We start from the raw sequence: 26,987 nt of genomic DNA, 5'->3' as shown, positions 1-26,987 counted from the left end.
CGGGCCACTTCCTGCCCCTCTCAATCACTCACATGCAAACGTGATGAGCTCACATTACACATAAGACAATATTACTGCATGTTGAAACTTTATCTAAATGCTCTTAATATTAATATAATATATACAGTATGAACATGCAAAATAGTACGAGCTTTTGTAGGGATTTTAACCTTAGTACAAGAGAAGTCTCCTTTAAACATGTCCACAACAATGAAAAGTGCATATAAAAAATAGACCCGGATACATTTTACTATAAAAACATACATCTTGTGGTTTGGACACAACATAAAAGGGGAAAAATCTATCCTAAAATGTCAAGCAAATGCAGCAAGAAAACATGACTGTTGTTTTCATTTACCGTCACAGTTATGGTGCACAAAAAAAAACTAAACAAAAGTACTGCAGAAATACGTGCGAGATGTCCAAAATAATGACTCAGCAAGATGTCCATGAGGCTCCGCCCCTCCACGTGAGGTCAGTTTGGATAGTAAGTTCTATTTGTCACTGGCTGAGATTCTAGCAGCTTGGTGTGATACAACATCGTTCTAACACTTAACACATAAAACTGTGCTGCTCTTTACTTTGTCTTTTTTAACTTCTTTCTTTTTTAAAAAAAAAAAAAAGGTCGGCGTGTTCATGGTTTGGTGATGTGGACCTCGCTGGCGCCGCTGCCGTTGGTGGTGGTGGTGATGATGTACTGCGTGGTGGCTTGCTGGCTGCTCGGCTGCTCCAGATGTTCGCCGTGATTCTGACCCGAGATCGGAGGACCAGGCGGCTTTGCGTCCAGCTCGGTCTGACCTTCAGAGATCACGTAATGCGTCTGGAGGGCGGAGATCAGATGTTAGGAGTGTGTAGAACGCAGCCCTTAGGGGTCCTACTTGACATCAAATTTTAGTGCGGCCCCTGAGACCCACGTGAGATGTACTTTAGCTTACTTAAAAAGGAATAGGCTCTTTATTTAGGCCTTTCAAGAAAACACTAATTATAACCACAAAACGTGTCGCAAGGCATTCTTGGTAGCCGGAAGCACTCCCAGCACCGCTACCAGCTGTCTGGTATCAAGGGGTGGGCAAGATAACCTGATGTTCTGGAAAACTGTTCATGTTCTGAAGTGTCACCTCCAGTAAGTTGAGTTTGAGACCCCTGGTGTAGAACATTTACCACACAACACAGGACGTCCACTAGGTGTCCAAAGTGAAGCCTGGGGGCCCACTTGCAGCTTGCAACTCATTTCTTATTGGCCCATTGCAAAAAAAGTACATACTTCTTAGCATCTATTTTACTTTAAAATGTCAAAGTGGCAAAGTTGCATCCTTTCATTTTCATTTTTCACTATGTGGTCCTTGCTGGCACCCCCGTCTAAAAGTCTTTGAAAAGGCTGTTTGAGTTGTCGGAGTAAAAATAAGAAGAAGAAGAAGAAGAAAAAGAAGAATGGGCTGCACAGTGGACAAGTGGTTAGTGCACAGACCTCACAGCTAGGAGACCAGGGTTCAATTCCACCCTCGGCCATCTCTGTGTGGAGTTTGCATGTTCTCCCCGTGCATGCGTGGGTTTTCTCCGGGTACTCCGGTTTCCTCCCACATTCCAAAAACATGCTAGGTTAATTGGCCACTCCAAATTGTCCATAGGTATGAATGTGAGTGTGAATGGTTGTTTGTCTATATGTGCCCCGTGATTGGCTGGTCACCAGTCCAGGGTGCACCCCGCCTCTCGCCCGAAGGCTCCAGGACCCCCCGCAACCCTCGTGAGGATAAGCGGTAGAAAATGAATGAATAAATAATAATAGTAAAGGACAATAGGAAACAATGTATTTACATTTACTTAATTCCTTGGCATATCCTGACCCACATTGGGTAGATTTTAGCATACCTCAGTGTAAAATGGGGCTGGTCACCCCATCACGACCCTGAACTCACCGTTTTCACCTGGTTGCTGTTGGCTCCGCTCACCGGTGTGGCGGCCTCGGCGATGACGTACTGCGCGTGAGGCAGAGCCATCATTTGGATCTCCGAAGCTGCAGCGGAGAGAGCATGACGAGTTATTTGCGCGTCAAACTGTAGCACAGCTAGCTAGCTGTGTGCACCGGACTTACGGTAGCTTCTGTAGTTCCAGTTGCCAGGTATGTAGGCATGCTGCACCGCCCCCTGCTGCTGCTGCTGGGTGGTACTGTTGCTGCCGTTGCTGCTGCTGCTGCTACTGCTGCTGCTCTGGAGGCTGTGGCTCTGAGCCAGGGTCACGGGGGTCAGCTGGGCAGGGCTCAGATCCTGATTGGTCTGTTGGGAGTTGGGGCTCAAAGGCTGGGTGGTGACCTGGAGGAGCACAGACGCTCAAGCACAAATCATTCTTAATTTTAAGTCTGCTTCTACCTGGGTGACACCTGGTCCAGATGCTGAGGGCTCTGTGACTTGGATGTGCTGGACCTGGATGGAGTGCTGGCTGTAGCCATGCGGGTCATGCAACGGGCCAACATCCACACCCGGCTGCTGGGAATGAGGGGAGGAAGCCTGGCACGCGTACACATGGTCACCATTTTCATATTGAAAGATTTTTTTTCTTCACATTTTTATATTTTAAAGCAGGTGCAGAACATACCGGCGCCACCTGGACCACCTGCAGCTGAATGTGCTGCGGCTGGGACAGGCTGCCTCCTGCCTGGGACACGGGGATGTACTGGATCCTCTGGTAGTCTCCCTGCGCCGTTCTGTAGTCTGTGGTGAGCGTCTGGGAGAGCTCAGTCATGGCCTGCGTCAACAAGTCGGTGGTCTGGGGATGGAAATCAGTCATGAAGTCGCATCGCGTGCACACACACATACACATTTAAAATGGTACTGCATGTACATTATTGTATCTTACCACCACTGCTTCGGCGGCCGTGCCGTCTGCACTGATGACGGCGGGAGTGCTGCTGATGACGGCCGTCGCCAGAGGAGCCTGGATGGTGTTGACGAGCTGAGCGAACTCTGGGTGCTTCTTCCTGATGTGCTGCACCATCTTAGTCTGAGATTGAAGATGACTAATTATTCAGTTTTCAAATAAATTAATCATGATTAATCAACTTTTGCAACTATGTGTGAAATACTTTTACTGTATTTTATGATCAAAAAGATCAAAGTCATTGAAATTGTATATGTGGGCAGTGGCTGAGAAGGTAGAGCAGGTCGTCGGTTCAATCCTCGGTCTATCCACCCAGTCACTGTTGTGTCTCTGGGCAAGACACGTCACCCACCTCGGCTCCAGTGCCGCCCACGCTGGTGTACGAATGTGAAAGAATGTTTGGGGGTGGTCCAAGAGCCTGTAGGTGTGAATTGGCTTCACTTCATTGTGAAGCGCTTATCTATATATCCAATCCATTATTATTATTCATTCATTTTTCGCTTATCCTCACGAGGTTCGCGGGGGTGATGGAGCCTATCCCAGCTGTCTTCAGGGCGAGAGGTGGGGTACACCCTGGACTGGTTGCCAGCCAATCACAGGGCACAAATAGATAAACAACCATTCACACTCACATTCATACCTATGGACAATTTGGAGTCGCCAATTAACCTAGCATGTTTTTGGAATGTGGGAGGAAACCGGAGTACCCGCAGAAAACCCACGCATGCACGGGGAGAACATGCAAACGCCACACAGAGATGGCCGAGGGTGGAATTGAACCCTGGTCTCCTAGCTGTGAGGTCTGCGCGCTAACCACTCGATCGCCGTGCAGCCCATTATTATTATTATTATTAATATATACTTGCATGTATTAACACCTCCAAATCAACAACAAAAATTTAACTCAAGCTAAAATGTGTCTGAAAATCTGGGCGAAGGCCCAACATGAGGCTCGAAGCATGTTTTTTACCCGTGTTATAACCAGCCATGAAGCGACACTAAGTAAGACAGTAAGACACTAAGCAGTTTAAGATGAATTCACGTGTTTCAAGTGGAGATGTATATTTCTGAGATTTCCAAGCATACTTAAATGCATCAAAATTTGTGAGTGATAAGAATATCTACTTATTGTGTTGGGTTTTTTGTCTGTTTGTTGATACCACACATACTATAAGCAAAATTAAAGACATTATTTTGATTTTCGAAGTGTCCATGAATGCATCCCGTGGTGGTCGAGTGACAATGAGGAAGTGTCGTTCCGAGGAGGACTATAGGTGTGTTTGTGAGTTGGAGCTCGAAATACGGTGTTAAAAAAAAACGTCACAGAAGCCGGTGTGACTGTGCGGGGACATGACACCACGACTATGCTTCCATCTGCCATAAAAGAGAGTCGTGGCTTGACAAGCGTTAATTACGGCAGAAATATTAACGGAATAACTTAGTTAGCCTTGTTAACGTGCCATTTTTGACAGCCCTAATTGTTATTAGTTGAAGCAATGGCAGCTTACTGCGGCAACCAGCAGAGGCCAGGATTGATTAAGAAATAGAGGAATTGAACAGGACGTTGGCGTCACTATGTATCCTCGTACTCACCTTGCTGCTGTACTGTTTGGCGCAGTGCGGGCAGCAGACGGGTGCGTAGGCGATGGTGCCGGCCAGCTGCGTGTGCGTGGTCAGCATGGGGTCGGGCTCCCCGGGAGCCGCCGGACGCAGCTTGCGGATGCTGGGCGGCAACTCTGCGCCCGGGTGGTTCTTCAGTATGTGCGACTTCCTCTTGCTGGCGCTCTTATATACCTGCAAGAGGTCAGTGTTTTCTTCTTGTTGATTGAAGCCAACACTTCATGCAGGTCCAGAATATCAATAGTAAATGTTACCTTGTCACAATATTGGCAGAAGTAGTCCCTGTTGGGCTTGATGATGGGCAGCGTCAGCTCGGGGACGTCGTCCACACGCATCTCAGGATGACGCTTGGACAAATGGTTGACCTGCGACCACGAGAACGAGAAGGAGTAAAACGCTGGCTCTCACGTGAAATCTTTCTGAGCTCACCAGCATTCCCCGGCGTCGGAATCCCATCATGCACAGCCTGCATTTGAACATAAAGCTCTCAAAGTCGGTGGTGGGGGCCTTCAATTTCAGGTTTTTGGAGCGGAGGATGCGTTCGGCTTTCTTGGCCTCCCGTTCGGGATTGTGCATACGCTGCATGTGCTCCCGCAGCTTATCTTTCCTCTGCACGGCATAAAAACACAGAAATGTAATACCGATCCTAAACGGAGAAGCAAACATCCGACACGGCCTCAACCTTGAACTGCTTGCCACATGTTGAGCAGAGGAAGTCCCTGCGGTCCGAGTGGCGCAGCATGTGTAGCCGCAGTTTGTCCGGCCGACAGAAGGCTTTTTCACAGCTTGGACACTGGAAGATCTTTGCTGAATGGAAACAGCGGATGTGCTTCTTCACCTGGAGGAGGATGCAAAACGCCCAAATGGATGAACAGTATATGACAGTCCTTTTTTGGTTATCATTTCTACCATATCCCATTTGCAACATTCATTCATTTTCTACCACTTTTTCCTCACGAGGGTCGCAGGGGGTGCTGGAGCCTATCCCAGCTGACTTCGGGCGAGAGGCGGGGTACACCCTGGATTGGTCGCCAGCCAATCACAGGGCACATATAGACAAACAACCATTCACACTCACATTCTCATCTATGGACAATTTGGAGTCGCCAATTAACCTAGCATGTTTTTGGAATGTGGGAGGAAACCGGAGTACCCGGAGAAAACCCACGCATGCACGGGGAGAACATGCAAACTCCACACAGAGATGGCCGAGGGTGGAATCGAACCCTGATCCTCCTAGCTGTGAGGTCTGCGCGCTAACCACTCGACCGTCGTGCCGCCCTCCATTTGCAACATTCATTCATTCATTTTCTACCGCCTTTTCCTCACGAGGGTCGCGGAGGGTGCTGGAGCCTATCCCAGCTGACTTCGGGCGAGAGGCGGGGTACACCCTGGCCAGCCAATCACAGGGCACATATAGACAAACAACCATTCACACTCTCATTCATACCTATGGACAATTTGGAGTGGCCAATTAACCTAGCATGTTTTTGGAATGTGGGAGGAAACCGGAGTACCCGGAGAAAACCCACGCATGCACGGGGAGAACATGCAAACTCCACACAGAGATGGCCAAGGGTGGAATCGAACCCTGGTCCTCCTAGCTGTGAGGTCTGCGCGCTAACCACTCGACCGCCATGCCGCCCTCCATTTGCAACAATTCCGGAAAATTTCATCCAAATCCATTCAGAGCTTTAAGATATTTTGAACACAAACAAACAAAAAGCAAAAACAAGCTCTGGGGAAGGTAAAGTTGTGAGAGACGTTCAGTGCCAACCTGGATGAAGTCTGCAAAGGTCTTCTTGCAGGACGGGCAGGTGAAGGTCCCGTCCACGCCGTGCACCTCGATGTGATCTCTGAGCGAGTCCAGCCTGTCGAAGGTCTCGGTGCACAAGAGACACGAGTACGCGCGGCTAGCCGTGTGCACAAGCAGGTGGTCGTCAAGGGCCGTGTCGGTCATGAAGGTCTTGCTGCACAGGTGGCAGGGGAAGACGAAGGTGTCGCGGCCGTGGACCCGCAGGTGCTGGTCCAGCTTGTCCTTGTCACGGAAGGCCTTGTCGCAGTGTTTGCACTTGAAGGGACGGAAACTCTTCCGGATGAAATGATGCTGCAACGCCGCGTTCTGATAACACAAAGACAAAATGTTTGTTATGGAGGAGCGTCAAGAGTGTGCAGGAGGAAGGGGACGCCACAAGGTCCTGCCTACCTGCACATCCGTCTGTTAAAGAAGGCATTCAGGAAGAGAGACAAACATTGAAAGCAAATCAACACTAAAACGCATCTTTTGGCACCAGGCATCATCTCACCCGTATCCTCTTCGCACGCCGCATGTCCTGAGACGAGAGCTGAGCGTCCGATTGGTCCGATTGGCTTTGTGCAGGGTCCTCCTTCACCGGGACAGTCGTGTCCACAACGGAGGGCTGGGCAGGCTCACCGGAGTCCAACATCATTTGGTTCTCCACCTCGGTGTCGGGCTCCGACACAATCACCTCCACGCCGTTTTGAGCTGCCTCCGCAGGCTCCTCCAGCGGCTGTGCCTCCGCCAGCTCCAGCATCTCCTGAGGAAAGTCACACATTTTTAGCTCATACAAGTTTCCAGGTGGTAAAGCAGACGCTGTTTACCGTCGCCTTGTCTGCATCATCTTCTACCGGAGCATCCAAACGTATGAATTTCGGCGGACGTCCGGGTCTCCTTCCTGTCCCGAATCGCCTCCTGCCTCTCCCTCGGCCGCGACCTCGGGACCTGGAGAGGGCAGACAGAAGCGGCGCTGATGTTTCATGTGTGCTCGAGGACGTAGAAGACAGGGTTTGAAGGTCAAAGTCACCTGCTAACAGAGTGGATCATGTTGTCATGCAGGTTGAGATGCTGCTGAAGTTGTTCGGAGCTCACAAAGCGTCGGCTGCACTCGTAACATGGCCAGTTCTTCTCCTGCTCCCGCAGAACTGAAGGAAGTCCAGAGTGGAATTTAGAAGACACACTGATGCAATATATTGATAGATGTGATGGATATGTAGTATGCTACACTGGTCACTAGGTGTCAGTAATATACACAAGCACCAGACTTTTATTGAAGGGTTGAATGATCTCACAACAGGCACAATAATCCCTAAAATGGGCTACGGTTGTGGCCATAACCCATGCCAAGCTAAAACTCAACTCCCCGACATCACTTCCTGTCAAGACACACAAGCACTCGTCTTATTTTCTCTTAATATGTCTACAATATTGGGTAATAAGAGTGTAAAGGTGACTATAGGGGTGTTATTTCATCTGTAGAGGGCTCTAATAATGTTAAAAATATATGTTTCTTATGCTCTAACTACAAAAATATTACATTTAGAAATCCTACTTTGCAGAAATTCACTTATCACGGTTGGGTTGGAACCAATAACTGCAATAAACGAGGGATTACTGTACGAGATAATATAGGAAAAAAGTGCAGGTGTTAGAAAGGCCATAATCTTTACGCTTTTCTGATAATGTTTTTCCTCAAGTGTATGCTAGGGGCCCCGCCTCCACCCACCATAGTTATACATTTTATACTTGAAATGCGTTGAACTGAGGTTATGATGCATATTTCGGGCTTAAACCTGAACTATCAATTTAGCATTTAGCTTGTTAGCTTCCGGCGCTGCTGAACAATGGCAACCGAAGTGAGCAATCGGAGGTGAACATGGACGACAAGCTAGCAGGAGTGTTTGGAGGGTCAGGAGTGAGCTGTGTGTGGATATAGCTTTAATAGAATAAATGCTTCTTTCAGGCTTTTTTGATGTCTTCAAGTGTGGATTCTCACTAAAACGTGTGCACGAGTGAGGAATATCTACTACCTTTCCTCTCTTCCTCCGTAACACTGTGGATCTTCTGGTTGACGAACTCCGCATACGATGCTGCGTACCACACCTGCAGAAAGGAACCATCATCAAAAGCCATCCTCACCACTCCCAACACCGGACTCATTATTAGGCAGGGCGAACCTTCAGTTCTTGCTTGGGTTCGATGTTCTTGATGGAGGTGTAGAAGATCTCGGCGCCGTACTGATACGCCACCAGGTTCTGCTCCAGGTGGTTCTCAGCGGGCCTGACAAACATCATCCAGTTGCAGCTGTCCTCGTCGGAAAGGTCCAGCCAAGTGTCCTCGGATTTCTCTCCGTCTTTCTCCGCATCCAGCACGCTAAGCTGAGACAACATGAACCCAAGATCTATTTGCGTGTTTCACCTTCAGCGTGGTTGTTCAGGAAAATTCTTCAGATAATACACAAAAAGGAAAGTGCGGCAAGAATTATCACAGCCTACTTTTATCTTCTGCCACCGAGATGGCGAGAATGGGTGCTCCGTCCTGATTACGCGCTTGTACGGAGATTCATTCATTCATTCATTTTCTACCGCTTTTTCCTCACGAGGGTCGCAGGGGTGCTGGAGCCTATCCCAGCTGTCTTCAGGCAAGAGGCGGGGTACACCCAGGACTGGTGGCCAGCCAATCACAGGGCACATATAGACAAACAACCATTCACACTCACATTCATACCTATGGACAATTTGGAGTGGCCAATTAACCTAGCATGTTTTTGGAATGTGGGAGGAAACCGGAGTACCCGGAGAAAACCCACGCGTGCACGGGGAGAACATGCAAACTCCACACAGAGATGGCCGAGAGTGGAATTGAACCCTGGTATCCTAGCTGTGAGGTCTGCGCGCTAACCACTCGACCGCCGTGCCAGTGCTTGTACAGAGATGCTGAACTAAATACCGTGGTGTGGTGGTGTATTGTCGGCAAACCGATACTTTGCATGTGAAATTATTGATTTAAGGAAACGTGGTGGCCAAAATTTCGTAAGAAAATGACGACATCCTAGCTGTCCTCCTTGGCACAAGCAAGCTTCCGCCTACGTAAGCGTACACGCCCACCTGCGTCCACGCCCCTCTACACCCGTGCAGACTAAGTACAGTGCTTCCCACCAAACTTACAGCCTGTCTCCTACTATACTTTTCAGATCAGTGGCTCACTTTCAGATGAATGTAGTTGTCCTGCAGCTCGCTCTCAGGAACCAGGGGTCCCTCCACGGGGCCAAACTGCGTGCGCTTGGGGATACGTCTCTTGCAGAAGACCCCGCCCAGGAAACGATCGATGTAGAGGACTAAGGGCAGGCTGGCCCGGGCCCGAGACATCACCGGCCTGTTGGGGACGGGGTGCAGGGGACCGTGGTCCAAACACTCAGAGGGGTTGGCGTTGTTACACTCCTCGCACCCTGGGCGACGTCGGACCACCAATGAGATATCAAGTGCGGGCTTTTATGAAACAACATCTTGTCAAGCACGGTTACGCACAGAGGTTGTGAGGGTTGAACGGCTGACGAGGCTCCCAGTCATCCATCTCAGAGTCTTCCTCGTCATCTTCATCCGTGTCATCCGTGGTGTCCATGGCCCCCAGTGGGCTGGATGGGGGGTCCGCCATCTCGGTGAGTGAGTTGGATACGGACAGGTGCTCCTGTATGGGAGACAAAGACATAGTGCTTAATAGTGGCATCATTTCAATGATTAGGGACACTCAAATGTGGCAATTTGTCCTACAAAGAGACAGGAACCTCACTCTCATCACTCAAAGCTTAGAGAGTCGTGCTGAGGAACTCAACGCCATCCAAAGTGAGCCCTCACCTGGGACACTGGCTCCAGTGCAGCCTGTGGAGCCTCTGCCACGTTACTGAGCACGTGTAAGCTGGCGGCGTTCATGTTTTGCCCGCTTGGCAGCAAAACCGCCACCTGTAATCAAACAAAAGTGTGGTTTGCGGATGCGATGAAATAGCAGGTGTATGAATGGCGTGTGACAAACGCACCTGCTGAGTGGTGCCGTCCTGCTGAATGTACGCCACTTGAGGCTGGTCTGCAAACACGGCCTGCGAGGGAAGTCATGTCAATGTTTGATGAACGTCAATGAACGCTCTGTTTTACTTGAATAGTGAAGAGATTCAGGGGTGTCCAAAGACTTGGTGGGGGGGGGGCATTTGTGACCCGCCACGCATTCTAAAAATATTACTTAAGAACTAAAAAAATATGCAGTAGTTTTACAAGAATAAAGTCAAAATATTTAAAAAAACAAAAAGAGATTATGAGAATAATGTTGTAATATTATGAGTAGCGTAAAGTTGAAATATTAGTTTTATTAATATAGTCATAAGTTATCATTATCAAAAATTATGCTATTGTTTAAAAGTCTTAACATTACAAGAAACAAAACAACAAAGTTTTAAAAATTAGGTTAGAAAAAAATATATTATGGAATAAAGTTGTAGTTGTAAAAAAAAACAGCAGAAATAGGAACAATAATTTTATCAGAAAATATTAACAGAAAAAAGTCACATTCTGACAAGAAAAAAAAGTCAAGAATATATTCTTAATATTACGAGGAAAAATAATGCATATGTATATATGCAACATAGAGTTAAAGTTGTTATTTTTGGGAAATTAGATTGGGGGACAAAGTCATAACATTACAGGAATAAACTCTAAATATTATGGGAATACCACCATAATTAGGACAAAATTTTGAAAATGGAAAAAACAGCAGCAGAAATATTAAAAAAACTGTAAAAGTTGTAATTTTACAAAAATAAAGTCAAAATATGACGACAAAAACAGTTGCATTGCAAAGAGAAAAAGTCTAAAGTCTTATTATAAAGAACAATGTCATTATAGTAGTACTTAAAGTTGTCCTTTTTGAAAAATTAGAATTGTTAAAAGGCATAATAATAAAGTCTGTATATTATGGGAATACAGTCATAATCGTTGGCAATTTCACTGCTGCGTTATTGTGCAATGACAATAAAGAAAGTCTATCTATCTATAATATTTACAAGTGGAAGTGGAAATATTTGGGAAAAAAAGACCCAAGTTCATACCAATAATATGCTTTTTCAAAGCCAAGATGCATCTTTTTCTTAAAATATATATATCACTTTTTAGCTTATCTACAGGTGTTGCTTTTCAAAATACCAAAGTGGCCCTTGCATCCAGCTTGGACACCCCTGGATTAGATGATAAGAGCCCATCCTGACCTGCGTGCCATCTGCGGGGTGGATGTAGACCAGCGTGTGCTCAGCAGACTCCACTGAGGTGTACGAGCTGCCGTCTGCCGTGTAGACCACCTGCTGCTGACCACCCTCGGCCTGGCCTCCACTGTCTCCGCTGTAGACTATCTGGGCCACTGTTCCACTTTCAAAATGCACCTACAACACATGATAAGTCTTATGTTCTCAGGGGGACTTTGCACATTCCGGGGGATAGTATAGAGTGCATGCAGTTAATTCAGCTGTGTTGCATGCTTCCACCTGTGTCGTCTCGGCGGATTCCGTGTTGGCAGACTGACTCCACGCGGCAGAGGGCTCTGGCTTGGCTTCCATGGCGACGCGGTGTGAAGCCTACGTCCACTTGAGACACTCAGGGACACCTGCTGGACACGGATGCCATTTAATTTCACCATCAACAACAGGCATGCATTAACTTTAAAAACGAGACAGTTCATTCGGTACCCAACCACTGCAAGAATAAAGCCAAGTCAATTTCATCCGCTTGACAAACACGCTTGAAAACCAACCAAACCCCACACAAGGGAGCATCTTTGGCGAGGAATGTTTTTTTTTTTCCCTTGGTGGAAAGCTTTGGACCACCCTGGTTTACCGTTACCGTGTTTATTAATAAATTTCCAAATAAATAACTGGGAGATTTACAATATAGGAAATAAAATACCAGTGGTTACCACTTTGCTCTGCACACACCCCCACTGGCTGGTGACCAGGTAGGGTGTATGCCATCTCAAGCCCAAAGTCAGCTGGGATAGGCTCCAGCATACCAGTGACCCTTATGAGGACAGGCATTAATGAAGAGAATGGATGTGTGATATTTGTTGCTAAATACAGTCCATTAAAACCAAAGATGGGCTTATTTCAAACGTGTATGTCAACACCACGTGGTATTTATGGAGCTAAACAGGTTGCCAACATATGCAAGCAGTAAGAGCATGCACCACCTTGCACAGAGCGGTCACTAGCCACTTCTCAGCGGGGGTAAAACGCTCGCAAGGCGGCTAACGTTTGCCGGCCAGGCCGCCGGGGAAACTGAGCCCAAATGCACACACGCGTGGATACATGAGTTACGGTGGAAGAATCGCCACACAATTATTTGATTTAACAAGCAAAATAGCCTCATCGATAATCAGTTTACCCCCCGTTTTAACCCTGCAGGTTGTCGGTCCCAACCGGACCATACCACAAAAATGAACGGAGTAGAAACGCGGGCGTTCAGTGAGCCACAACGTTAGCATTCCGGCCTTATAGTGACACTGTAAGGCCGACATAGCCACAAAACATAACATGTCGTCTCTTAGGTCGTCGACTACATTTTGGATATTTTTTACAAAACGCTGTATTCTACGGTAAACTGTTCACTTATTTCAGTCGACCCACCCGTCCCCCCCACGCTAGTTGAGTCCAGCCCTTCAAGGCGAGCGGGGAACAAGGAAGACGGGCTCCATTTTGGGTGGGACTACCAATGCTAGGAGACACCGGAGAAGTAGCTTTTCCGCCGGCGCCGACGCTCGTAAAAGCAGATGAACGTTAAACTTATAACATCAAGGAGAGTCCTAAAGATGAACGCGACACATCTGGCATGAGGAAATCGTCGGTGTTGAGGCATTTTGTGGAAAAACTTCAAGCTGTTCTTACCTCAGAATGGTAGCTGCAGCGATGGCTGTATTGCATATATTACCATAATCTGCCCAGCAACGGGTAGTGTTTTGCCGTTTGATTGGTGGCCATTTACCCAGCGACAAGCGTAGCCATAAGTGGAGTTTAAAATCAACGTTTAAACTACGGACCATCACAAATGACATTATGAAATTATGTTAGTATAACGTCTCATTTTTAAGGACGCGGTTTGCATTTAATTCGTCATTATGAAAACAATTGAATCAACGCGCCACAATGGTAGCCAATCAAAAACGACACACGGGCGTTGTCCAATCAAAATCTTGGGTTGTATTTCATGTTATCCAATCACGTTGTTTTTTGGGGGGGCGTTGTTGTTTTGGTATCATTATTTATCAATATTCACGTTTTTATTGTCATAGTATTTGCATACAACCACATGTTATGGACATTTATATAAAAAAATCAACACATTAGTTTTATTAATGAAAGTAAGTGCTTTCAATGGGGAACCGTTCTTTCAAATTTGGACAGATGGCATTTCCGGTGGGCGAAAAATACATAACCAACACAGTTTGTTTTGCCTCAAGTAATTTATATCAAATTAAATAAACGTAGAGTGTTACAGTACAATTATGGTTTTCATTTCATAAACAGCCAACTCCTCTTCTCATATACTCAAATGTCAAACTGATTAAAGGTTAAGTTTGGTCGTAAGCACGTAAACTACGACACTTTCAAAATAAAACCAATTTTTGTTTTCCGGTGGATACTTTCAAAATAAACCCAAAGACTATCATTATGGCTACTTCTAGCTGCCGCTAGAGAACGCCAGAAACAAAAAAAAAATCTGAACAGGCAGTAAACAAGAAACATTAATTTCCCTGACATGTAGGTGTCCTAGCTGATGAGTCTACATTGTAGGAAAATAATCATCTGGTTTAAATGGCAAACTCCCCCGTGATACAGCAATAGCAATTTACCCCCAACAGCTTGAGCTTGATGTTCAATACAGCCAGAGGCAGGAGAAGACATCCTCCTGCAGAGATGCAAATGTGACCGACGCAAGAAAAAAACCTGTGAGCACAAGCACATAATGGATTGAAAACATAAAACTTCCTGATACTGACAAGCAATAATACTCTGATTGGTTTGATTTCTAAATGGATGCAGTGTGTGTAAAGTACAGGGGAGTGTTTCTACTAGGACCTTTACAGCATTTTTGGCAGGAGACTATACAGTGTAGAAAGTCTCATGTTTCTTTTCCCTGCTGTGTTTTCAATGAGGCACCTCTGGATCCAAATGCAATGCAAATTCCGCTCATCCTCACACGGATGCTATTTTAAAAGTTAATAACCTACTGGGAGCAAAGATTCCATTTAAATGGCGGTCTTTTTCAACATGCTATTGAAGAGTATTAAAAGTATGCCACAGACGGGGACGATGTCATTCAATTTTAAAGATTAAGGGATGTGTAAAAATATCTACTTGTTTCCTTTTAATCCAGTGAAAATGCAGCAATTCCTGGAGCACCCATCCTGAAACCATTGTGCAGGCCCGCACAGGCCATTTGATATGGATGTTGTATGGTATCATGTACCCAGAAATGACAGCTTAAATTGTTCATTTATTTTTTCATCTTATTTTGTGTATAAAAATTAAGATCTTTGAGAACAGTGGAATGTTTTATCAGAGCTTTTCTTGTAGAAAACCGGAACCAAAGCACTGGAAAAGTGTAGGGTATAGCAGAAGCACATGCATTGAAGGCATTTTTTTAAAAATAAATGCATTTTTCTTTAAAACCTGATACGGCGCAGCCTCACCCAGAGCCTATAGCTCCAGTGGCCCCAAGGTAAATTGAGTTTGAGACCCCTGAAGGACGGCCAATAACTCCTGTATTATATTGGATCTTTGACATGCTTTTTGCAGTAGGTCCTTACAAATACCAGCGTCCTCCTGTTATGAAGAAGATCTTTGTCATACTGTAAGGACAGAAGAAGACTCCTGTCATGTAAAAGATCTTTGATGTGTTTAGAGGCAAGAAAACATTCCTGTCTTTATAAAGGGTCTTTGACGCACCTTAAGGAAAGATGGAAGAACTTTTTGCCACATCAATATTGACAAACATAGAGAGGATGTTTAAGACAGAAGAACATTCCAGTCATAGGCAGCACAGCGGTCGAGTGGTTAGCGCGTAGACCTCACAGCTAGGAGACCAGGGTTCAATTCCACCCTCGGCCATCTCTGTGTGGAGTTTGCATGCATGGGTTTTCTCCGGGGACTCTGGTTTCCTCCCACATTCCAAGAACATGCTAGGTTAATTGGGGACTCCAAATTGTCCATAGGTATGAATGTGAGTGTGAATGGTTGTTTGTCTATATGTGCCCTGTGATTGGCTGGCGACCAGTCCAGGGTGTACCCCGCCTCTCGCCCAAAGACAGCTGGGATAGGCTCCAGCACCCCCGCGACCCTCGTGAGGACAAAGCGGTAGAAAATGAATGAATGAACATTCCAGTAATATAGGAAATGTGTATTTGGAAGAGAAATCCCACGGGGAGAACATGCTACCTCAATATAGAGATGCTCGAGCGGGGAATCGAACCCTAGTCTCCTAGCAGTGTGGCATACGTGCTTAACCACCCGAATGTGCAGCTCCGTTTGATATCCCCGTGTTTGACCTGCAGGCGCTGTCACCTGCCTGCCACTAGGGGGCGCAGTGCGAGCAGCCCACCGTGCACGGCTCCAGAGGAGGGAGGAGGCTCCATTGGGGGAGAGCAACCTTCCTCACAATCCGCACACATTTCCACACAGGAGAGACTCCGGCTCAGTGCACTCCAACATACCGTCTGCGGGCCCGGTGACACCGAACGCGATAGCGCTAGAGAAGACAGAGCAGGCGTTAGGCACAGATTTCCCTGGACATTTTTTTAGAGGGGGGGCGCCCTTGTGTGTCCGACACTCGGCTGCGAAGGATCTAAGTTGTTTCCCTGCGTCGATTGTGGAAGATGGTTTCCTTCCCGGTGATCTCAGCTGTCCTGCTGGCTGCCGTGGTGCCAGCGCTGGGGGGCTACATTGAGGTATGTCAGCACTGTTAGCAAAGCTTCGTGAAGACTCAACGTTGCAGTATGTCGGCTTCTCGTTTGTTATTTTGGGCATTATGACTACTTTAGCAGCACACAGTTAACATCTCTGGATGTGGTTGACATGAAATGGTGAAATATGTATTTAATAACCCCTCTCCCACACCCCTCTCCACCTGATTCGAGAAGGTTCCATCATCATAGCTGGGGTGCAGAGATCAAATGAAAGACGAAGAGTGCTTTGGTCAGGCCTCATGGGGGGGGCACAGACCCCCACCCCACCCACTATGGAGCCCTGCTGGGTGTTTATAGTCTATGTTTATCACCGAGGAGGACATCTTTAATCCACCCCAACACTTTATTTTGGTCAGGTTGGTCCATTTGGCGGCCATATTTGACGTCCCAAGAGAGTTGATTTTGTGGTACATCAAACATGGCCGCCACTGACCCTCAGTAGGGCCTAATTAGCTTAAGGTTGACACTATCAACAGTACTTTACAAAAGAGACTGCTGGTGTTGTTTGAAAGCAAGAAACCTATTTATTTTTGATAATTGATGCTTTTTTAGATTACCTGGTGAAAGATGGTGATAACGCTCACATGGATTATTATTGGTATACGCCAAGACAAGAGCACTACTGATGTTATGTGGTGCAAGTTGGCGGTTCTGTACTATATCTGAGCAAGAACCCTTTTCATTTTGAGTTTGATGTTCTTTGTTGTGACAAGAGCACTATTGCTTTTGACTGTGGCTCCATGCTTTGAATTGTTTCATCAGATTATATGGGGAGTAGTCCAGTATGAGACGGGATAGCGTGTGGTAACGCGGCCTGACACCTTTTCCTGTCCAAACAAACCCCCCCACCCCTACCCCTCCTCTTCACTTCACACCTTCCTGACCTAGCTACCCTCCTCATCCTCCCCCTCCTGCGAAACATTTTAACAAGATGTCTCCTGCTGACACCTCAGTGAATGCTCCTCTCCCCTACGCCATTTGGGAGGCCGGACCGCCCGCCAGGCACATAGCGCCGACCTATAAACAAAATCGATGCCACCGCGTGGCGAGTCGATGCGGGACGGACTCCCCGGAGGTGATTAATGGAGGAAATCTACGACTCCTCCATTAAATGGATTAAATGGAGGATTTCTTTTTTTTTTAATGCTGGCGGATGTCAGTGGCATGCTGAGTGTTTGTGTTCTGTAATCAATAGCCAAGCTTGTCTTCTTTGTTCGGGATTTATTTGCACTCCCTGCATCTTGTACATATACATATCGGCACAGATGTCACACCGTCACCATTTTCAGAACACAGTGAATGAATGAATGAATGAATGACATGGGTCAGGTGAAAAGGAGCAGCAAGAAGCAGAGATTATTTAATCCTACCCCTCTTCTCCATGTCTCAGCAATTACTGATCATTTCTTCACTTCCTGTGTTGAAATGTCACCAAATGATACACTGCTGACGCAGTGATGAGAGAAAAGGAGGAATGGTTAACTCATTCAATCCCAGCTTTTTGTTCAGAATTCAACCCCATCAGTACCAACTGTTTCAGATTATTTTGACTGACTTTTCAAAGCACCCACAATATTGTGCTCTATGGCTACATAAACATGGAACCTACCAAAAAAAATGTTGGTTTCTCCTAGGATATGGACCAAAACCCATACCTCGACATATTTAGGTTGAATATCGATATACAATATATATCCCTATATTTATTTCCAGAAAGTGAGTTTAGATAAAGGTCAAAGCCAAATATATAATATTAAATGTAAACATTCTTGGAGAACAATATCCACTGAAATAAAATCTTATATCTTTAAATAAATATAGAAAAAATATATATATATATACTGTGCAATCATGCTGCACTCACACTAGTCTCTCTGCAGCCAGGTTAGCGCATGTGAGCGTTTCCATCTCAGGTTCCCCGTGATGACAGACGGTAAACATGGTTGATTCCGTCTTTATCCAGCCTTTATACAGTCTTTTTTGCTGTTCACTCCTGCTATCCCGATCCCGGTGATGGACAATCGCTCCACATAGCGAAAGGGTGCTGAAAGCTAACAGCTACTCCCCAGTGTAAACATTGGAGCAAACTACAATGTTAACAAGATGAACATCCATAGCTGCACACTTGCTTAAGGGGTCGGCATGGCGCAAAAACAAGAAACAAGAAAGTGATAAATGAAGCACTATTATACAATAAAAACTCAGCACAGACACGGAAACTGCCTTAACTAGTTTGCACTTGGGCAGCGCCATCTTGAAATAAGAGACCTCTGTATCAAATCCAGTCTATTTTGGTATGAACGATATGATTGTTTTTAACAAGAATATCAATCTTTTTTGAAATATTGATGTATCGCCCAGCACTAGTTTCTACCTTTTTCCGTTCTTCAGTATTCATCAGTAGAACATAGGTCAGTTTCAGGAAAATATCAGTTCCCAACAAAAAGGGAGGAAAAACAGCTTTTTGTGAAAAGAAACAGTACATACTGTACTGTAACAAGCTTTCAGGTTTAAAAAAAATGTATGAATATGTTGTAGGCGTAGATTGTGTTGGGGGGGGCTGTAACTTTGAAATAATGAGGAAAGTCAATAAATACCGTAGTTGACAAAACCTGTGATAAACATGAAACTACTTGTGATTAATTGTGATTAAATAGTTTAATGGATTGACAGCCCTACTCGTATAATAAGTATGGCTGTCAATCCCTACCCCAAAAACAATAAATACAAACAAATCAGGGTATAGACAATACAATAAAGCAGTTTTATTTGATGTATGTGTTGCTTGATTGCATAGTGTAAATCATATTCTGAGGGATTTCCTGTTGACATTTGAATCAAATATCATGTCAACACTTGACTTCATGAAGTTGTGTGTCGCCTTTCAAGTTAAAAGTCAACAACAGGTTGTCTGGTAGACGCCGCCATGGCCGACCTTGACCTTTTGATTTATGAGTCTCCAGAGAGGCTGGCTGTTCCCGTGTCGGACGTGCTCTATTCCCAGCGCTCTCGCGCTCGGATGGCCGCCTTCAGCTGTGCAAACGCCTTTGTTGTGTCAGATACCTGCGAGGACGCCCGCTTTTTGTTGCCTCAGCTGCGGCGCCTCACTTTTCGACGGCGTCATCTATGTGACGGATACTCGCTTTAATGGGCTTGCTCTTTGTCCTGATGCGCACGACATGTGCGCGAGCACCATCGCAGGTGTATCGGCATTTGCTTTGCAGTTCATGTTTTTTTCTGTACATTTTATTCCGGTTGGACTGCAGGACGTGAGCTCACGACATACGCACCAACACGTTATGCAACACAATTGTACAGTAGATCTGCAGCGCTAAGCAGGTTGTCGGCAGAGGATTACATCACCCCATGCCGTCTAAAATATCAACCTTTGACTCAGAGGATATGACAATGCAAGCTGCTATGACAGTCAAGGTTGGGCGTTTTATGTCCTTAAATAATCTTGAAATGAATAAGTACCTAGAAAAGCACTCGGAGAGTGCAGACCTCCACCCATATTGTGATTTACACCATAAATATTAGTCCTACATTTATTTTCTTTAACTATTTAGATTCATTGCCCATGAAAACATACCATGGAAGGGTTTGAATGACTTAAAAGAATGCTAACATGCCAATGTTAGCATGATAACATAAGCATGCTAACACCTAGCATAATAGCGCTAGGTGTTTCTATAAGTGCCTACCTCAGAAATTGTTAAAAACGGTAGTATAATTATGTTGGTATGCTAATATTAGCATGGTAACACCTAGCATGATAGTGGTGTCTGTTTAAGTTTATATTTATGTAAATCACAAATGCTAGTAATGCTAGTATGTTAGCATGTTAGCAATGCCAACATGCTAATGCTAGCATGGTAACACCTAGTATAACAGTGTCTACCTATGAAAATGGCTAAAAATGCTACTAGGACATTAGCAAAGCTAACATGTCAATGTTGGTAACATGTTTACATGGTAACAGTTGCAGTATTATATACATACATGTTTGAATGGATGAATGGATGAATGTTTTTATATACAGTATGCATCTACTCATGAAAATAGCAAAAAATGCTAGTATGATAACATGAGCAATGCTAACATGCTAGCACGCAGTGTACCTGGAAGGCTAAATTTCCCAACAGCTCTGAAAATGTTTTTGTGTAGTTATATGTCCAAATGCCGCATATGGTCCTATCTTGCAATGCTGAAGAATCCTTTATAAAGGTCGTGAACAGGTTTTCTTACAGCTGATAAAAATGTTAACCGTGTTTACTTTGTGATAAAAGTTGATAATAAAAGTAGACATAGCCTTGACATTTTTTACTTGACCGTGCACGTACTGGATAAGAGCAGATAGCTAGTGTTTACGTGCAAATTAGCACGACTGAGTGTTTTGTTTTGGGAAGGACTCAAGCTTTCATTACCATACAATTGTGGGAGGTGGAGGATGATGGCGAACAATCGACCCCTCCAAGCCCCCTCTCCTCCAGAGTGCCACTTGCATTGCTAATGATATCCCAGTGTATCATCGTGGGTGTCGGGCTCTCTCGTCTCCGTGTGTAGTGTCAATCATCCGCCGCCCCCGCTGCCCTTCACTTGTGGCTTAGCAGGTAAAAGCTTGTTTGAAATTGTCGGGCCGGCATGCCAATCCTCTTAGTGGCAACAAACGCACATAAGCCACCTTTCCACCAGCTCGACTTGGCTACCAGATGCATTTTTTACACCATCTTTGGTGTGGAATTGAGCAGAGCTGCACTGCACTCCTCCATCATGACATCACTGGTGGATCTTTCTTCCGCTTGAGGATGCCCCAAAGGTGCCCATCACTTCATCTTTCTCATCAAGACATCTAGGAGGTGTGCTTGGACTCCTTGTTGTGTTGGAAAACCGCCAAAACGGATTCCCAACATCATGAACTTTTCCCTCCGTGAACCACAGCTCCCCCTTTGTCGGCAACACTAATGTGCGCTATCACCACCGTATTTGCAGAAACTGCAGCAGAAACCTTACTAGTTTTGTCAAGCTTGACAAGTTTAAGTCACCAAGATATGTCTTCTTGATATGCAGCTACTGTAATAACCCTACCAGGACAATGTACGAAAATAAGAACAAAAAGAAGTTCAAGTTCTTCACAGTGTGACAGTACATGTTTTCCGTGCCAGCAGCACTCATGCATGTTACCATAGAATGGATGATATGCTGCATGCTGTTGCAGCATTACATGTAAAAAGAAGAATGGTGGGACATCATGTTATTCACAATGTGACAGTGCATCCTTTTCTGCAGTGAACCACAGCTTTTCCAGTGTAGGCAGCACTCATGCACGCTACCACCACACTTGACTGTAGGCAAGACATAAGGATCTCACCAAAAGTCACTAGTTGACGATGTCACAGTACATGTTGGAATTCATCTTTTCCAAGCTACCACCACAAAACACAATGATCTCATCAAAAGAGCCGAAAAGTCACAGAGGTCCAGGAAATTTGATGCACGGCTACTTTAATATCCAATAAATGCATGATGTGCTATGTGCTTCCAAGAAAGGAGGGGGGGCGATGCTTAGCTTTACAATATCACAGAACCACAGCTCCCACAGTGCCAGCAGCACTCCAGCACTCGTGCAGCTCAGCTCCCGACAGTCCCGACCACCAGCATGCAAACAAGACACAATTATCTTGTATGTGCTGCCAGATTTACACAATGATACTTGCATGTTGACATTAAGTCTATACTGCTATTCAAGCTATACACTGACTACTTAAAAGTATATCCAACTCTGCTGTATCTAGTTTTATGCCTTTACAGAACCACAGCTCCCACAGTGCCAGCAGCACTCGTGCAGCTCGGCTCCCGACTGTCCCGACCACCAGCGTGCAAACAAGACACAATTATCTTGTATGTGCTGCCGTGTTTTCCCTCAGCGAACCGCAGCTCCCGAGTGCATGCAGCACTCATGTAGCATGTAGCACCAGACCGTGGCGCTACCGCTACCATGCTTGACAGTGGGCAAGACTATTATCTTTTTTTTTTTTACTTGTTTGTGCTGCCAGATTTACACAATAAAACTTGCATGTTGACATTAAGTCTATACTGCTATTCAAGCTATACACTGACTACTTTAAAGTATATACGTACAACTTTGCTGTTTATAGTTTTATGCCTTTACAGAACCACAGCTCCCACAGTGCCAGCAGCACTCGTGCAGCTCGGCTCCCGACTGTCCCGACCACCAGCGTGCAAACAAGACACAATTATCTTGTATGTGCTGCCGTGTTTTCCCTCAGCGAACCGCAGCTCCCGAGTGCATGCAGCACTCATGTAGCATGTAGCACCAGACCGTGGCGCTACCGCTACCATGCTTGACAGTGGGCAAGACTATTATCTTTTTTTTTTTTACTTGTTTGTGCTGCCAGATTTACACAATAAAACTTGCATGTTGACATTAAGTCTATACTGCTATTCAAGCTATACACTGACTACTTTAAAGTATATACGTACAACTTTGCTGTTTATAGTTTTATGCCTTTACAGAACCACAGCTCCCACAGTGCCAGCAGCACTCGTGCAGCTCGGCTCCCGACTGTCCCGACCACCAGCGTGCAAACAAGACACAATTATCTTGTATGTGCTGCCGTGTTTTCCCTCAGCGAACCGCAGCTCCCGAGTGCATGCAGCACTCATGTAGCATGTAGCACCGGACCGTGGCGCTACCACTACCATGCTTGACAGTGGGCAAGACTATTATCTTTTTTTTTTTTACTTGTTTGTGCTGCCAGATTTACACAATAAAACTTGCATGTTGACATTAAGTCTATACTGCTATTCGAGCTATACACTGACTACTTTAAAGTATATACAACTTTGCTGTTTATAGTTTTATGCCTTTACAGGAAACACTGTAATAAGAATGCGTGCTGAAATGTGGGGGGCTCGCATCCTCTAAGCTTCCTCCTCATGTTCCTGCCTAGCCTCACCTCCTCGCTCCCTTCCTTCCTCCTCCTCTTTGCGTCTTTCTGGAGCGATTCCGCCGCCAGTCACGCTTGTAAAGCTCATCCCGCGGATTTAAGCACAAGAGGGCTCATCAGGCGGGCCTTGTTCTCACCATGCCCACCTTTGTCTGCCAGGCTGTGGGTGCGCGTTAATGATCCAGTCTTATTGCGTCAGGAGAAGACGAGGCCCTCAGATGCTCATCTTAGATTTATCCCCGCCAGGTACGAGCAGGTTCATATTTGTGCAGGCGCACAGCCTTTTGGGTGCTATGTAGGACAACATGGCCGCCCAGCACACCTGTGCCGCCTGGCAACAGCTGCGCCACCGCAGCCTTTGTGTGTCCGAGCGTGCAGGAATGCAGAGCTTTGTGGTCGTATTGTGCTGCCAGCGCTTCTCTTCCTGCCATAGAGCGGCCTGCTAGACAAAAACATCCCCCATCGTGCCGCTGCAAGAGGACCGACTCTACTGACTTTATTATTTCATGCATTTGCTGCTTTGGGAACGCGAGGCAACGCAGGCGATTTAAACCCAGTCACCCTTCCCTCTCTTTCTCTCTCTCTCTCGCTCTCTCTCTCCGTTTGTGTGTGTGTGTGTGCTTTTATTGCATTAATAAAACATCCAGCGGGCTTGTCTGTGAGTGATGGAGCACTTGTAAGTCTGCCTGAGGTCCATCTGTCCCCAAACAGTCCCTTTCTGTCCATACGTCAGGACAGCAGTCCCCCTGCAGGCTGACGACTCTGATTAGCTCTTTCTGTCCTAACATGAAGGCTGCTTGAACTGCTTTGATGCTTTCATGAGGACACGGAAAGAGAGCTGGAGGAGTTGGCGGGAATATGAAGAGAGGAGGCAGGAATATGAGAACGGAGGAGGGATAGAGGAGGCGGTGGCGAGGACTGTAAAAGAAGTGGGAATAACAGAGGAGCATGACGGAATGAGGGGACAGGAAGAGAAGCAAGTTGGAATAGAGATGGCATGAATATGAGTAGAAGCAGGACTTGGAGGGCAGGAGATGGTGGGAATATAAGTGAGGAGAAAACAGACGAGAGGGGGAATATGAGACAGAAGATGCAGGCAGAAAAGAGAGAATGAAACAGGGATAAGGAAATAGCAGGATAAGAAGCGGATGCAGGAATTGATGGGAAAAGGAGTCGGGTACTGTGTTTGTGAGGATTAAGGGTGAATAGAAGAGTTGCAGGAATAACAGTGACTAAGTGGAGAGAACCAGCAATCGCAGTGAACGGAAATGCAGTATGAGCAGGAATAGAGGATGAATGCGGAATAGGTCATAACAAAAGGGAAAAAAGCCAGTGGAAACAGGAATAACTCTGGAAGGAACGGACAAGGACGAGGCAGGATTATGAGAGGTTGAAAGAGAAATAGATGAATTTGTAGTAAAAAAAAAAGGGGGGGGGGGAATCGGTTCATATATCAATATGAGAGGACAAAAAGAGGAATGTGTTGGAAGCTATGGGAGATGGAGGAATTTTGGAAGGAAGGAATGTACAAGGAGGAAAGGGGAATAAAGGAATTAGGAATATGAGAAGAGGGGTGTTCAGGAATAAAAGGCAATCAAGTTAGAGGAAGAAGCAAGAATAACGTAAGCTTGAAGCAGAAATAGAGTACCATGGCAAATAGGATGGAAGGAGGATAAAAAGGTGGTTCTGGAACAAATGGTGGAAGAGAAAAAAATGTATGAGCAGGAATTAGGAATCATATGTAGATTAAATTAGATATAATTTTAGGAGGAAGAAGCCGGAATTAGACGAATCAGGAATCAGGAGGGGATAAAGGGTGACCGCAAGAAATAGGAAAACAAATGGATGGAGTTGGAATAGATGGGGAATAGGAGGCAGCAGTACCTGGAAGCGTGGATGATGAAGGGGGGAATACTGTTGAAGAGGAGGTGGCGGGAACAAGTAGGAAGCAGGAGAAGAACCTTAATGTAATGGAGGAATAGTTGGAAAGAAGGAATGTATCAGCAGGAAGCAGGAATAAAGGAAACTAGAAGAGAAGGTGGCGAGACAGGAAATAGGATAGGAAACAGGAATAGAGGAGAAGAGGAATACAAGTATTAGAGTCTTGTCCATGAGACTACATAATATGATTAATGAACTTCTGCTCAAAGTGAATGTGACTCTTCCGTCTGTGGCTGCGTGGGCGGGGCTATTTATATCCGGAACGAGCTGTGCGCATGTAGCTCGGGTCAAAGGTTCCTGGTCAGCCACCCACCTCCCTGTCAGCTAGCGACAGTGCTGTCATGTGACAGGCAAAGATGACGTCTTGTTGTTTTTTCGGTTAAATGAGCTCAACCACCAGTTCATAACATTTAAAAAAAAAGAACAGATCAAGCGCTTCTTGCAGCTTTGCGTGCATGCCCAGCCGTGAAGAAGAAAGGGGGCGGAGTCACCTTTTTATCCTGCTTGAATGACTGACAGGCAATCGTGTAACGCGGCGTGAATCCTCCATAGACTGTTTATTTGGCCTCTCTTTATATGTCCGTTGCTGCCCTCGAGTAGTTTGATCCGGATGTCCACCAGGAGGAGGACCGCTGTGTTTTTCCAGAAGTGGAATAGGAGAGGTGTAAGTGTATATCCCCAGAGAGAGTGTCCGACGCGGCACTTTGTCAAGGAGAAGGTGGCCAAGGGCAAACGGTGGCTCTCGTGGGACATAGGCGGAAGACGAGATGCATGTTAAGGCTTCACGTCTTCTCACCCCCCCCCCAACTCCCTGTGCGATCAATTCCAAGAGAGATGTTGGCATCTCCTATTCTCCTTGTGGGGCCGCACAGCAGGAAACAAAAGCGTCAGATTTGTGTGTTTAATCTGGCACACGTTGCAGAGAGAACGCATTATCTCCATCCTGAAAAGACCCCACACCTCCCTTTTTTAACGTTGCCGGGGATGCCTGCTGAAAAAGCCAGGAATAAAAAGGGAAAAGGCACGCCGGCGTCTCCTTCATCATCCCTAACTGGCACAACATGACACGGATGCAAATGTGCTTAAAGCCAATAAACTGCAAACCGTTTTAGCTTTATCGTCTACAAGCTGATGCTTCACTGCTTTCTAATGAGGATGGTGGCATCGCTGCTGTTACCATGGTGACCCTGGACCACATCCTCATCATTTTAGACCACTTGTGGTGCTCATCAGTCACTAGAATCCGGGTTTTTATACTCAATTTCATAGCATAGTGCCATCCAACATAAGATTGCAATATAGTGCAACAGTACACGTATTCATTACCACACGGAACACATTTATTTACCTACTCCATATACAAATACAGTGCACAGTGCAACCTAGCCTTTCCCGAGTGGGAGTCAAACGTAACGACGCCACGGCCAATTTGCATAATTGGCCATGATGCATTTGCATAACAGACGCTGTGGGTGAGATGAAAAAAGTGTGTAAAGAACATGAAAAGCAAAACAAATATGTTTAGAACTGCAGATGTTGCCTCTTTTTGTCATTTTTGTTTTTAAGTCAAAAACTACACTGTCGGACGCTTTCTTTTCATGACTTTTATGGACGGAATGTCCAGGTGCAGCCAGGGCGTTGAGGGGATTCGGTTTGGTGGCTGCTGTTTGCAGATGATGTGGTCCTGCTGGCTTCATCGGGTCGTGGTCTTCAGCTCTCAGTGACTCTACATCAGTCCATTGGTCCTGAGCTGAAAAGATCTCAATTTGATGGTTGATCTACGTCCCTAC

The 26,987-nt window shown here is 45.8% G+C and overlaps 2 protein-coding genes across 10 annotated transcripts in view; one reads left to right on the top strand and one right to left on the bottom strand.

Moving 5' to 3' along the window:
- Positions 1-138: 138 nt before the first annotated feature.
- Positions 139-13,355, bottom strand: prdm10 (PR domain containing 10). 6 transcript variants are annotated; one of them, XM_058080666.1, is made up of 23 exons: positions 12,951-13,170; positions 11,817-11,938; positions 11,544-11,714; positions 10,326-10,385; positions 10,147-10,251; positions 9,820-9,979; positions 9,499-9,740; positions 8,470-8,670; positions 8,323-8,395; positions 7,320-7,437; positions 7,117-7,237; positions 6,801-7,052; positions 6,272-6,616; positions 5,177-5,332; positions 4,924-5,103; positions 4,749-4,859; positions 4,468-4,668; positions 2,854-2,997; positions 2,593-2,763; positions 2,367-2,504; positions 2,093-2,309; positions 1,917-2,014; positions 139-820 (listed from the first exon to the last, which is right to left on the bottom strand). In XM_058080666.1, the coding sequence occupies exons 2-23, from the start codon at positions 11,886-11,888 to the stop codon at positions 635-637; spliced, it is 3,522 nt and encodes a 1,173-aa protein (XP_057936649.1). In that variant the 5' UTR covers positions 11,889-11,938; positions 12,951-13,170; the 3' UTR covers positions 139-634. The 6 variants fall into 6 exon arrangements, with proteins under 6 accessions (XP_057936649.1, XP_057936652.1, XP_057936648.1 ...); XM_058080669.1 differs by lacking the exon at positions 12,951-13,170 and adding an exon at positions 12,515-12,914; XM_058080665.1 differs by lacking the exon at positions 12,951-13,170 and adding an exon at positions 13,209-13,355 and having other exon boundaries at positions 140-820.
- Positions 13,356-15,939: 2,584 nt separating this feature from the next.
- The window catches only part of aplp2 (amyloid beta (A4) precursor-like protein 2), a 61,535-nt gene continuing 50,487 nt past the window's right edge, over positions 15,940-26,987 (top strand). For 3 of the 4 annotated variants that reach the window (XM_058079120.1, XM_058079119.1, XM_058079117.1), the window contains exon 1: positions 15,940-16,267. In XM_058079120.1, coding sequence (XP_057935103.1) covers positions 16,196-16,267 — 72 coding nt within the window. In that variant the 5' untranslated portion in view covers positions 15,940-16,195. The remainder of the gene's footprint in view (positions 16,268-26,987) is intronic. The other variant, XM_058079118.1, reaches the window with a different exon arrangement.

This window comes from Doryrhamphus excisus, chromosome 8 (assembly GCF_030265055.1).
Source record: "Doryrhamphus excisus isolate RoL2022-K1 chromosome 8, RoL_Dexc_1.0, whole genome shotgun sequence".
In the NCBI taxonomy this organism is placed as follows: Eukaryota; Metazoa; Chordata; class Actinopteri; order Syngnathiformes; family Syngnathidae; genus Doryrhamphus; species Doryrhamphus excisus.
Note: the sequence above shows the minus strand (reverse complement) of the source record. Positions and strands in the feature narration are given on the sequence as shown.

Excerpts from the sequence above, each read along its gene's own strand:
- prdm10 (XM_058080665.1), bottom strand. The coding sequence starts at position 11,888 with ATGGAAGCCAAGCCAGAGCCCTCTGCCGCGTGGAGTCAGTCTGCCAAC. Across the intron at positions 7,053-7,116 it reads ATGATGCAGACAAGGCGACG|GAGATGCTGGAGCTGGCGGA; the intron begins GTAAACAGCGTC and ends GACTTTCCTCAG. Across the intron at positions 6,617-6,800 it reads GGCGTGCGAAGAGGATACGG|AACGCGGCGTTGCAGCATCA; the intron begins GTGAGATGATGC and ends TTGTGTTATCAG.